The sequence below is a fragment of the Lutra lutra genome, chromosome 10 (assembly GCF_902655055.1).
Source record: "Lutra lutra chromosome 10, mLutLut1.2, whole genome shotgun sequence".
NCBI lineage: Eukaryota > Metazoa > Chordata > Mammalia > Carnivora > Mustelidae > Lutra > Lutra lutra.
In genome coordinates, this window is record NC_062287.1 from 108,423,887 (window position 1) to 108,437,631 (window position 13,745).

The following is a 13,745-nucleotide window of genomic DNA, read 5'->3' on the forward strand; positions in this document are numbered from 1 at the left end:
AATAGGCACTGTCGTTATCTTCATTTTATGTGAGAAAATTGAGACACAAAGGTCACCAAAGGTTGCCCAACAAGGAAAGACAGGGGTGGGATCAGGAAAAGACAAAGATGCAGAAGGAAGAAACACTTTGAGTAATCAGGGGACCTTGATTTGATGTTTCATTGTTTTATTAATGCTGGACTTCACTAGCATTTCCAAATGGAGTCTTAAAAAATTACAATAAATGAGTCCGATTACCAGTATATTTTCAAAGTGCCTTTGCAGAAAGGAAGATTATTTTTGGGCTGAATAACTTGGGATCCTCCTTTATAAGTCCTTTGGATTCCAACAATCTTTATGATACACTTTATGAAAGGCAGACTGTTGACTTCTTCGAGTTCTAGCACACAGAGGTGCATCTTTCTCTGTCTGGCCTTTCACTGACATACCAGAGGTGGATTCTCGGGGAACCCCAGCCACACGTTCCATTTGAAACCTCCTTCGGTTAAAGACTTTTACCTAGAACTGCCCTCTTTTCTCATCCCTAGATGAGGAGACAAGTAGAGAGGTAGGTACAGAAGAGTCCTCACCCAGTTCACGTGTTCCCAAGGTGGACCATGAAACTGGCTTCCAACCCGCTGTATCACAGAGATTCCTAGTGAGCTTTCTGAAATGCGGAAGTCTAGGAATTTGGTTCTTCCAAGGATCATGAAAAGAACCTTTTTTTCTTTCAACTTTTGAGATATCTTGCCTTCCTTCCATAAGGATGAAAGCCAGGATTTCTTGATAAGGCATCACCCTTTAAAATGGACTTTTGGGGGCATCTGGCTGACTCAGTCTGAAGAACATGTGACTTTTTTTTTTTTTTTAGATTTTATTTATTTGCTACAGAGAGAGGGAGAGAGAGCGCAAGCAGAGGGAGAAGCAGGCTCCCCATTGAGCAAGGAGCCCAACATGGGACTCAATCCCAGGACCCTGGGATCATGACCTGAGCTGTAGGCAGACATCTAACTGACTGAGCCATCCAGGTGTCCTGAGCATGCAATTCTTGGTCTTGGGGTCATGAGTTCGAGCCCCACTCTGGGTGTAAAGATTGCAAAAAATAAATAAACAAACTTTAAATAGATAAAGTAACTTTGGGAATAATTCAACTGATTCTCTCAAAAGTATTTGAGAGCTGGGGGCTGAACCCTAACCCTGGAGAATCTATTCCCGGTATATCACTTAAAAATAAGTTTACCTGCATAAATAATGGGGCGCTTGGGTGGCTCAGTGGGTTAAACCCTCTGCCTTCGGCTCGAGTCATGGTCCCAGGGTCCTGGGATCAGGCCCCAAATTGGGCTCTCTGCTCAGCGGGGAGCCTGCTTCCCCCTCTTTCTCTGCCTGCCTCTCTGCCTACTTGTGATCTCTGTCAAAATAAATATTTAAAAATCTTTAAAAAAAATAAGTTTACCTGCATAAATAAAAAATTCAAAAGAAGATACTTATGTAAGATAGGTGTTTATTTCTTTCTCACTTAAAGAAATGAAAAATCCTGGGGCGCCTGGGTGGCTCAGTGGGTTAAGCCTCTGCCCTCGGCTCAGGTCATGATCTCAGGGTCCTGGGATCGAGCCCTGCATCGGGCTCTCTGCTCAGTGGTGAGCCTGCTTCCTCCTCTCTCTGCCTGCCTTTCTGCCTACTTGTGATCTCTGTCTGTCAAATAAATAAATAAAATCTTTAAAAAAAAAAGAAAGAAAGAAATGAAAATTCCGGAGATAAATAGTCCACAATTGATACAGTAGCTCCTGCGGTGTCCTCAAGGGTCCTGACTCCTCTCTTTCTAATATATGTTCCTGACACATGGCTTGAATTATCAAGGTTTCCTCATGGTCCAAGTTTGTTGCAGGAGCTAAAGCCATCGGCCTGCCTTGCAGACCAAAAGAAGGTAAAAGGATCTGTCAGGTGAATGGACTCCCTTTAAATAATCTTCCCACAAGTCCTACCTAGTATGTCCACTTACACATTGGCCACATTTAGCCATGTGTTCTAACCGAGCTGCAAAAGAAGCTGGAAAGCATGGTCTTTTATATTAAGAAGCAACATGCTCAGTGAAAATTGGTGCTGTGTTACTAAGTAGAAAGGGGGAAATAGATGCTGGATAGGCAATTAGCAGACTCTAGGACACTGGGTAGAACCTTCCTTTAAAAAGAAGAAACGGGGGGCGCCTGGGTGGCTCAGTGGGTTAAGCCACTGCCTTCGGCTCAGGCCATGATCTCAGGATCCTGGGATCGAGTCCCGCATAGGGCTCTCTGCTCCGCAGGGAGCCTGCTTCTTCCTCTCTCTCTGCCTACTTGTGATCTCTGTCTGTCAAATAAATAAATAAATAATCTTTAAAAAAAAAAAAGAAGAAACGGGGCGCCTGGGTGGCTCAGTGGGTTAAGCCACTGCCTTCGGCTCAGGTCATGATCCCAGAGTCCTGGGATTGAGCGCCGCATCGGGCTCTCTGCTCCGCGGGGGGGCCTGCTTCCTCCTCTCTCTCTGCCTACTTGTGATCTCTGTCAAATAAATAAATAAAATCTTTATTAAAAAAATAAATAAATAAATAAAAATAAAAAGAAGAAACAGGGCACCTGGGTGGCTCAGTTGGCTAAATGACTGCCTTCGGTTTAGGTCATGATTCTGGAGTCTGGGATTGAGTCCCATGTCAGGCTCCCTGCTCAGCATGGAGTCTGCTTCTCGCTCTGGCCCTTTCCCTGTCATGCTCTCTCTCACTCTCTCTCAAATAAATAAATAAAATCTTTAAAGAAGAAACAGTTTAGGGGCATCTGGGTGGCTCAGTTGGTTAAGAGTCTTCTTTCAGCTCAGGGCATGATCCCAGGATCCTGAGATCAAGCCCCGTGTCAGGCTTCTTGCTCAGCAGGGAGTTTGCTTCTCCTTCTCCCTCTGCCCCTCTCCCCTGCCAATACTGTCTCATGCCCGTATGCATTCTCTCTCTCTCTCAAATAAATAAAATATTTTAAAAAAAAGTTTTATTGATGTATTGACATACAATAAACTGCACATATTTAAAGTGTACAATTTGACAAGTTTTGGCATAAATACATACTTGTGAAACCATCACCACAGTTAAGGTAATTAACATATCCATCACCCCAGGATTAGTACCCTTTTGTAATTATCCCTTCCCACCCACTCTGTGTTGGGGTTCTACAGGACCACCACTGGGTGCGATGATTCCTAAGAGGACTCACAGGACTCAGAATACACAGCCATAGTCACAGCTATGATTTATTTCTTCAGAGGGGTACAAAAGTGAAGTCAGCGAAGAGAGAGGGTACATGGGCAAAACCAGGTGCAAGCTTTCAAGAATTTTCTCCCAGTTGAAGTCACACAATATACAGTGAATTGTGACAACTAAGAAATGTTACCAGGGAAGCTCTTAGAGACCTAGTGCCCAGGTTTGTACTGGGTCTGGTCAGTTGGGTACCCTCTTCCTAGCACATAGCGAAATTACAGACCACCAGAAAGAAAGTTACACCTGTGGCTTGTACTGTATTTTCTGTTGGACAAGAAGTTTACTACTGGGGATATTGGGGTGGAGCTAGGATTGAAACAGATTTGTGCCTTTTTTTTTTAAGATTGTATTTTATATTTGTCAGAGTGAGAAAGAGTGAGCATAAACAGGGGGAGCAGCAGACAAAGGGAGAAGCAGGCTCTCCTGCTGAGCAAAGAACCCTATTCGAGACTTGATCCCAGGACCCCAGGATCATGACCTGAGCCAAAGACAGACACTTAACTGACTGAGCCACCCAGGGGGTCCCACAGATTTGTGTCTTTATACTTGCTCTCTCTAGTGCCTTTCCTCCCATCCTCTCTCAAATTCATTCCATTTAGGCCTTCAACTTCATTCGTCTGTCGAACTGCTCTTGTTTAGGCCCGTGTGACTAAATTCAGTCATCTCTTCTCAGTCTTTGTCTTGACCACGCAGCAGCATTTGATCCAGCCAGCCATTCTCTCTTGGCTTCTAGAATATCACATTTACTCGGTGTTCCCCCTGCCTCCCTGGTTGATCCTTCTTGATGACCTTTGCTAGTTCATTGCCTTCACTTCTGTCTTTAATGGTGACGTATTTGTGAGCTTACCCCTTCTCTGTGTACGTCCTCGTTCTATGGATCCTCTCATGCAGCCTTGTGACTTTAAATTCCATTTGTGTGCCACACCTGCATATTGATGTTTCAGTCTGGAGACAAACTTGATATTTAACTCTCTACTCAACGTGTCTACTGAGAAGTCAAATAGACATTTCAAACTTAGAGTGTCCAAAATTGAAGTCTTGACCTTAAACTCCTCAAACCTGCTTTCCCCAGTTTTCCCCACCTTTCCAGAGGATCAGGCCAAAAACCCAGGAGCTGATGTGTATCTTCAGTAATATATCCAGAATTCAAACCATTTTTTACCACCTCCACTGCTGCCATGCTTCTACCACCCTCTAAACCACTAGTAGTCTACTGCTTGCACGATGACATCTGCCTTCTAACTCAGCTTTTCCCTTCTCACCTTCACTTTCCTTCTTTCTAACCTTATAGGATGCTAGAACAGCTAGAAGTGGGGTACCTGGGTGGCTCAGTTAGTTAGGCAGTTACCTTCAGCTCAGGTCATGATCTCAGACTCTCTTCTTGGGTTCTCTTGGGAGTAGCTGGGCATGGGAATAGGAATATAATTAATGTCTACTAATAAACTACCAAATGGTTTTCTTGAATAATTGTATGATTTTACACTCTTACCAGCCATATGGGGGACTTCAGGTTGTGCCATATCTTCACCAGCACTTGGAATTATTAAAATAGGAGTGTGATCAGGGAAGGACCCTTCTGTTTAGGCCTTGGATTCTGTATTTTAACTGCGTAAGAAATACTCAACCAATAAAACATAGGGTAACAACAAAACGTAGGATCAGAATCTACCTCAAACTCTTATGAATTATAACAACTCCAGTCAGGACATCTTGCCAGACTCAGGCTTAGTTACCTCAGAACTGTCTGGGACTGTTACAGTCAACTGTGTGTGAGTGTGGGTTTAAGGAGAAATGTATCTTATTTCCTTGGAGCTTTTGTTGAAATATATGTTGAAAATATTTACTTGTAATTAAAATAATTTCTTCTATCTTTCTAACAAAGTGCCTTGTAGTAACTTAAATTGGGTTCTGGGCTAAGACAGGCCTAAATTTGGGGCACGTGGGTGGCTCAGTGGGTTAAGCCTCTGCCTTTGGCTCGGGTCATGATCTCAGGGTCTTGGGATCGAGCCCCACATAGGGCTCTCTGCTCAGCAGAGAGCCTGCTTCCCCCTCTCTCTCTGCCTGCCTCTCTGTCTACTTGTGATCTCTCTCTCTCTCTCTCTGTCAAATAAATAAATAAAATATTTTTTTAAAAAAGGCCTAGGGACGCCTGGGTGGCTCAGTTGGTTAAGCAGCTGCCTTCGGCTCAGGTCATGATCCCAGCGTCCTGGGATCGAGTCCCACATCGGGCTCCTTGCTCGGCAGGGAGCCTGCTTCTCCCTCTGCCTCTGCCTGCCATTCTGTCTGCCTGTGCTTGCTCTCTCTCCCTCTCTCTCTGATAAATAAATAAAAAATCTTAAAAAAAATAAAAATAAAAAAAGGCCTAAATTTGCATCTTGGCTCAGCCACTTTTGTGTGATCTCGGTCAAGTTTCTTAATCCTTCCAACATCCTCACACATCCATACCTGCCGTTGGTATACCTACCCATCTCCCTGCAGAAATTGCTCCCCATGTATCAGAAGTAGAAAAGTGTGTAAGTTTAACTTGAGATAATTGGATATCCACAGAAGTTCATGGAATATTGTACCTTTTGACAATTCTCAAGTATCAGAATTAAATAGAAGGATGCTCTTTCACTAAAAGCAGACACAGGTTGGCATCTGACATTCTTTCTTTAGGTAAAGCAGTGTTTCCCCAACATCATCTATCACTTTTCTCCTAAGTTCCTTATGTTTGACTGGATTGTCTTTCTCAAAAATTTTCTAGGCTGTTCAGCTTGACCCTGAAGAAACTTGTCATGCTGAAAGAAATGGACAAAGATCTTAACTCAGTGGTCATTGCTGTGAAGCTACAGGTGAGTTGATCAAGATCGTTCGTTCAGGGTCCAAGGAAGCTGGATAACTTTTTGCCTGATGTTGGGACTCCAGAAATACTGCTGGGGGCCTGCCTCTTCCCTCCTTCCCTCCTTCCCTTTCTCCTCAGCCAAGGGAGAAACAATAGTGTAAGATGACTGAGTTCATGAGAACTAATGAGTCCCAGTTCTGTCTCTTAGTTAAACCGCTCAGTTTCTTTAAACCTTAGTTTCTTTGTCTGAAAATTTAAAACTTGGTCCTTCCTGCCTTGCATATCGAACAGGATTAGTCTGACGATCAGGTGATACAGATGCTAAAGTGTGTGATAAATGATTCAGAAATTGCTGTGGTGGCCAGTGCCTGTTTCAGTCTTACTCTCAGGGTTTCTGGGTCCAAGGAAATGCATGGGTTGGAGAAGCACTTTGGAGGTTTTCTATAAGGTAGAAGAAATTTATAGATTATTGTTTCTGACTTGGCAATGAAAAATTTACTGGAATAATTTAACTTCTGGGTAATCCACCCATTAAAGTGCTTATACTTACTTGGTATCTTCAAGGAACCCAAAATATTAACAAACATTCATACTCTAAGCATTCCTGAAGTTCAGAAAAGAAGGGAGAACTGCACTCTGGGAATGTTAAGGAATTTACCTGTTGCCCCCTAATTGCCAGGTGGCAGAAGTCGTACTAGAAACTAAAGAGCAGGTAATTTATATATAGTCATCAAACTCCACGACGAGGCCTTCCTTAACTGGTAAGTCCTTCCTAATGATGACTCCCTAGAGCTCACTGATATTCTGGAGTGGTTAAATAATGACTGGATTCCTCAACTGAAGAGTGGTGTATTTAGTGAATTCTTACTCATTGAAAATAGTGAACTGTATGGTAACGTCCTACCAGCCAGCAGACTGTATTAGCTAGACAGCTGTGGTGCAGCGGTGTGTTGTTCCAATACTGGCTTCACCGGCCTCCACGTCTCTAGCACTCACAGTGCGGGTACCATGCCCTGAGGTCCTCAGCTCTCTTTCCGAGACAAATACATTATCTTAATTTCGTCCTCAAAACTTAAGGCACTTTAATTACTCCTTATGAATTCCTGCATGTCTTACTTTATATTCTGACTCCCTGTTCATCTTTGTACATAATTCCTCTCAGTTCTGTGAAACATTCCCAGGCACCCTACGTTGAGAAAGCAAGTATGGAGTAATGATGTGTAAGTAGAGACTTCCAGTGTCTTTGCTTCCTGTCCCACTTTTGCACCCATTTCTAGGTCATGGGCAGGGTTCCAGTTTTCAGGAATTGTTGCTTTGCTAAAAGCTGTTGCTTTCCAATGCAAACACTGTTGGTATGGTTTGGAAAGTTCCCCACTGCTTTTGCCATCCCTGCAGTCAAATGCCTTTGCCAAAAGAAATAATTTCCTTTATTTCCTGATTAAATATTTAACATTCTGTAAAATTTAAAATTATACCCCAAAACTATAAATATCCTTAATTTTTTATTGCTTTACTGCCAGGCAGCTGGAAGTAATTACAGATGTTATCACATTCGTTTATCCAGTGACTTGTTTATTCATTCATTTAATACATTTTTATTGAGCATCTATTATATGCAAAGCATTGCTCTACACACAGAGATTACAGCAGTGAGAGGATAAAACAGAAATGGGAAACATGCATAAAGCCCTTTTTTTTAAGATGTATTTATTTATTTGAGAGAGAGTGCATGGGGACGGGTTGGGGGGTAGGGATAGAGGGAGAGGGACTCTCAAGTGGACTTTCTGCTGAGTGTGGAGCCTGACGCAGTGGTTGATCTCATAACCCTGAGATCATGACCTGAGTTGAAATCAAGAGTTGGACACTTAACCAGCCGAGCCTCCCAGGTGCCCCAAACATGCATAAAGCACTTCTGCTTCATTGTGAAGTATGCTCTTGTCTTGAACCAATACTTCTGCAATTCAGTTGTGAAGTAAAATAGCTGCTTTGGGGTGCATGTGGGTGGCCAGTCATAATTGTCTGACTCTTAATTTCAGCTCAGGTCATGATCTTGGGTCATGAGATGGAGCCCTGCGCCAAGGCTCTGCACTGGACAGGGAGCCTGCTTAAAATTCTCTCTCTCCCTCTCCCTTTGCCGCCCCACGTTCTCATGTGCAGGCGCTCTCTCAAATAAATAAATAGATAAACAAACAAACTGCTTTTTTTGATGGAACACCATTTTTAAGTGAAAGCAGGCCTCATAGACAAACTAGTTATTCAGACTCAGCTACTTGGAAGATATTTTCTTGAAAATGAGCAATGTGTGGGGCGCCTTGGTGGCTCAGTGGTTGGGGCCTCTGCCTTCGGCTCAGGTCATGATCTCAGGGTCCTGGGATCGAGTCCCGCATTGGGCTCTCTGCTCAGCAGGGACCCTGCCTCCTCCTCCTCTCTCTCTCTGCCTGCCTCTCTGCCTACTTGTGATCTGTCAAATAAATTTAAAAAAAAAAATCTTAAAAAAAAAATGAGCAAAGTGAACCTGTCACTTCAAGGGAAACAACTGAGACATATTTTTGGCCAATGACAAATAAAATTTGATCTTTCAAGTGAAAATTAGAATTTTGGAAAATGTGTTTGTCATTATAAGTTTCACAGCTTCCCATTTCTTAAGGACTTTTCTGAAGAGATCAGTGGTGATAGTAATGATAACAATTTTTTAAATTATATAATAAAAAGTATATAACATTTGAAGGATTGGCCTAACTCAGTGACTCAGTGTTTTCCAAATGGCAAATGCATGATGTTACAAAATCATGCTAGGTAAAAGATCCATTCAAAGAACAAAATAGACCAATGGATTGGATTTTTATTTTTAACATTTTATTTTGAGATAATTTTAAATTTGCAGGAGATTCAGGGATAGTACATAGAGTTCCTGTATTCCCTTTGCCCAGCTTTTCCCAATGTTAACATCTTTCTTAGCCATGGTACATGTATCAAAACTAAGAAATTATCATTGGTACAATATTATTAATTAAAGACTTTATTCATGGGGCACCTGGGTGGCTGAGTAGTTAAGCATCTGCCTTTGGCTCAGGTCATGATCCCAGGGTCCTGGGATCAAAGCCCACATCAGGCTCCCTGCTGATCGGGAAGCCTGCTTCTCCCTTTCCCATTCACCCTGCTTGTGTTTCCTCTCTCACTGTCTCTCTGTCAAATAAATAAATAAAATCTTAAAAAAAAAAAAAGACTATTCAGATTTCCCAGTTTTTCCAATGTTGTCCTTTTGCTGTTAATTTTAATATATAACAATGTTACAAAAGCCTCCTCCTTTTTTTAACTTCATATCTTCTTGAGTCTAGATTTTTTTTTAAGATTTTATTTATTTATTTGACAGAAATCACAAGTAGGCAGAGAGGCAGGCAGAGAAAAGGTTGGGGGAGAGGGAAGCAGGCTCCCTGCTGAGCAGAGAGCCCAACAAGGGACTCGGTCCCAGGACCCGGAGATCATGACCTGAGCCAAAGGCAGAGGCTTAACCCACTGAGCCACCCAGGCGCCCCTGGATTTTTTTCATATACTCAACCAAAATCATATTTTGCAACAACTTGAGTATGGAAGCAGGTAGGGGAATCCTGTTGTCTTCTATTAGCCAAACATTAAATAAGTCAGTCAGAGAAAGATAATTATCATATGATAATTCCTCTCTGATATGAGGAATTTGAGAGGCAGGGCGGGGGTTAATGGGGGGTAAGGAGGAAAAAAATGAAACAAGATGGAATCAGGAGGGAGACAAACCATAAGAGACTCACGAAATGAATTGAGGATTGCTGGGGGGTAAGGTGGGAGGGATGGGGTGGCTGAGTTATGGACATTGGGGAGGATGTGTGCTATGGTGAGTGCTGTGAAATGTGTAAGACTAATGATTCACAAACCTGTACCTCAGGCAAATAATACATTATATGTTAATAAAACTAAATTAATTAATTAATTTTTAAAAAGAGAGCTTTGCAGAAAGGTATGCTCTCTCCTTCATACTGCAGAAAGGTAAGAGTATGCCCTCTCCTTCATACTGCTGTTGAGAATGTAAAATGATACAGCCATCTTGGAAACAGACTTGCAGTTCCTGAAAAGGTGTGACATAGTGTTAGTTACCAGATGACCCAACAATTCCACTCCTAGAAGGTACCCAAGAGAAATGAAAACATGGCCATGTAAAACCTTGCACATAAATGCTCATTACAGCATCTATTCATAATACCTAAAAATTAGAAACAAACCAAGTCTCTTAACTGAGGAATGGATATGTAAAAGGTGGCGTATCAGTACAATGGGATATTTTTTAGCAATGAACAAAAATAAAGTATATCCATGCTACAACACGGGTGAACCTTGAAAACATTGTGGTAAGTGAAAGGCAGGCACAAAAGGCCACATATTGTATGATTCCATTTATATGAAATGTCCCTAGTAGGTAAATTGATAGCGTCAGAAAGTAAATTAGTGGTTGCCTAGAGCTGGGGTGTGAGGATGAGAAGGTTAGTAGGGTGACAGCTAAAGAGTATGGGGTTTCTTTTGGGGATGATAAAAATGTTCTAGAATTGATTGTGGTAATGTTTGCACAACTCTAAATATCCTAAAAGCCACTGAATTGTACACTTCAAGTGGGTGAATTGTATAGTGTTTGAGTTACATCCCAGTAAAATTCTTATTTTAAAAAACCATGATATCTTCTTGCTAAATTGTTTTTGTTTTAGAAAAGATATTTTTCACAAAAAATGTTTTTACGTAAGCACGTGAAAGATTTATTATTTTTAAGTGAATTAATACATGTTTTTAAATATCTGTTATAATTCCTAATATGGTAAATATTGATAGATGTACCTATATAAACAAAAGCTATTTGGGTATATAATTTTTTTTTTTTTTTTTAGATTTTATTTATTTGACAGACAGAGATCACAAGTAGGCAGAGAGGCAGACAGATAGAGAGAGAGGGGGAAGCAGGCTCCCTGCAGAGCACAGAGCCCGATGTGGGGCTCGATCCCAGGACACTGGGACCATGACCTGAGCCGAAGGCAGAGGCTTTAACCCACTGAGCCACCCAGGTGCCCCTGGGTATATAATTTTTGATATAAAAAGATTCTGAGACTGAAAAGTTTAAGAATCATTGTAGTAAAAGGAAAGAGACAACAAACATAATAAATAAGAACATTATCTACAGACTTTCCTTGAAATCTAATCCATTCTGGGAAACATTTTGGATGGCAGATGCCTATCTTCCATTCTTTAAATGGGAAAAATAACAGTGAATTCTCAGCTATCCAAGAAACCTCCACCTATTTCCTCAGATAGTACTACAGTACTCTTAGCTACCTATGTGACCATTCACCAATAATCTTATATTTTAAAAAGAAGCATTTAAAACACTAGGAACCGGAGTGCCTGAGTAGCTCCGTTGGTTAAACGTCTTGCCTTCGGTTCAGGTCACAATCCCAGGGCCCTGGGATCTAGCCCCACATCAGGCACTTCATTCACCAGGGAATCTGTTACTCCCTCCTCTCCCTTCCCCGCCCTACTCATGCTCTCTCTGGAGTGGGCGCTTTCTCTCTCAAATAAATAAAATCTTTAAATAAATAAATAGAACACTAGGAACGTAATTTTTAATGCATTAAATACTCTTTAATGTGTATTTTTATATGCTGTAAGTAATGATGTTATATCAGATATAAATTGTTTTGCTTCTATACTGCGAATGAAGATATACTGTTACATAGCTTAAAGATGATATGTAAAGATACTAAAGATAACTTTGAAATTGGGCCCAAATTGGTAGTGCCTCAGGCACCTGGAAGAACCAAGTACTGGGCCCCATGAAGAGCAAATCTTTGGAGAAGGGTGGGAAAGGTGAGAACAGTAGTGCACCATGCTTTAAAAGTGCCAGTGCTCAGGGCACCTGGGTGGCTTAGTTGGTTAAGCGACTGCCTTTGGCTCAGGTCATGATCCTGGAGTCCCGGAATCAAGTCCCGCATCGAGCTCCCTGCTCAGCGGGGAATCTGCTTCTCCCTCTGACCCTCTACTCTCTGGTGCTCTCTCTCTCACTCTCTCTCAAGTAAATAAAATATAAAAAAAAAAAAAAAAATGCCAGTGCTCACTGTGATGCTGTGACTGCCCTGCACTCTGTGTCCTGTTACCTGCACACCCAGACTGAGTTGAACAGGTTTGCAGTTCAGATAATGCAATTGGGGTAGAGTATTTATGGCACATATTTGGATAGCAAGAGTTCAAATAGTGAGGGCCACTGCTGTTGGAAGGAAATGTGTCCTGTGGGGAAAGAAAGAAAAGAAGATAAAGGGATGGACTATGCCAGAGGTGAGGGAAGTCACAGATTATATGTGGTGGTCAGGGTGGGCCTCACAGAGAAGATGACATTTATGCAAAGACTTTGAAGGAGGTGAAGGAGGGAGCCATGCACTATCTGGAGAAAGAGCCGTCTAAGTAGAGGGCAAAAGGCCAGGCAAGGCTAAGGCGGGCATATGTCTGACAGAATCAAGAGAAAGGAGGAGGCGGCCAGTGAAGCTAGAGAGGAATGGAAACACCAGGGGAGACAGGATGTGTGCAGATAATTGCAAGGTCTCTGGCTTTCAGTCTGTGTGGATTGGAGGGTTTCAAGCAAAGGAGAGATGCTATCACTCTGGCTATTGTGTGGTGAAGACCCTTACAGGTGGGAAAGAGGAATCAGGAAGACCAGTTAACGGGTCATAACAGTGATTCAGGCAAGAGAGGAGGGTAGCACCAGAGTTTTTTTTCTTTTCTTTTCAAAGCTTATTTAAGCAATCTCTCTACACCTGACTTGGGGCTTGAACTCACAACCCCGAGATCAAGAGCCATGAGATCAAGAGCCACATGCTGTACCAACCAAGCCAGCCAGGCTCCCCACCAGAGTTTTTTCTTGAGCAGTTGGTGGGTGGAAATGCCATTAAGTGAGATGAAGAAGACTGTGGGTAAAGCTGCTCTGGAGGGAAAGATCTAAAACTCAGCTTATCGTATTACGTTTGAGATGCCTGTTAGATGTCCAGGAAGGGATGTTGAATAGACAATTGAATATATAGATTTAGAGTCCAGGAGGGAGGTCTGGGATAGAGATAGAATTTGAAGAGTATATTTAATTAAGACCCCAAGATTGGGTGAGAGAATTAGAAGTAGAGTGAACATAGATAAGAGAACAGGTCTAAGAATTAAGACCCCAGGCACTCTAACATTAGGAAGTCAGTGAGGAGAGGAAGGACCTGAAAAGGAGACCAAGAGAGAGTAGCCAGAAGATAAGAGGAAATCCAAGAGGGTATGGGGTTTGGAAGGCAGGTGAAGGAAGTGTTGCTGGAGTCAAGACTGATGGTCTCTATCAAAAACTGCAGATGGGTCAAAGGAGATGAAAACAGGTCATCAGATTTTTTTAAAGTGAAGTTTATTTGGGACCTTGCCAGTAGCATTTCTGGTGGACTGGTGGAGATAGGAAGATTGACTGGAATGCATTTAAGAGAAAATGAAAGAAGAGGACTTCAGGAGAGTAAAAACAGACAACTCTTGAGGAGTTTGCTGTAAAGTGAAGGCAGTGTACGGGTTGGTAGCCAGCAGGGCACATGAGGATGAGAGAGTTGTTTTTTGGTTTGGGTTTTGGTTTTGGTTTTTTTAAGA

At 42.1% G+C, this 13,745-nt stretch overlaps 1 protein-coding gene across 2 annotated transcripts in view; it reads left to right on the forward strand.

Moving 5' to 3' along the window:
• Positions 1 to 13,745, forward strand: part of PACS1 (phosphofurin acidic cluster sorting protein 1) — a 144,577-nt gene that overhangs the window by 95,713 nt on the left and 35,119 nt on the right. For both annotated transcript variants that reach the window (XM_047691524.1, XM_047691525.1), the window contains exon 2: positions 6,000 to 6,087. In XM_047691524.1, coding sequence (XP_047547480.1) covers positions 6,000 to 6,087 — 88 coding nt within the window. The remainder of the gene's footprint in view (positions 1 to 5,999; positions 6,088 to 13,745) is intronic.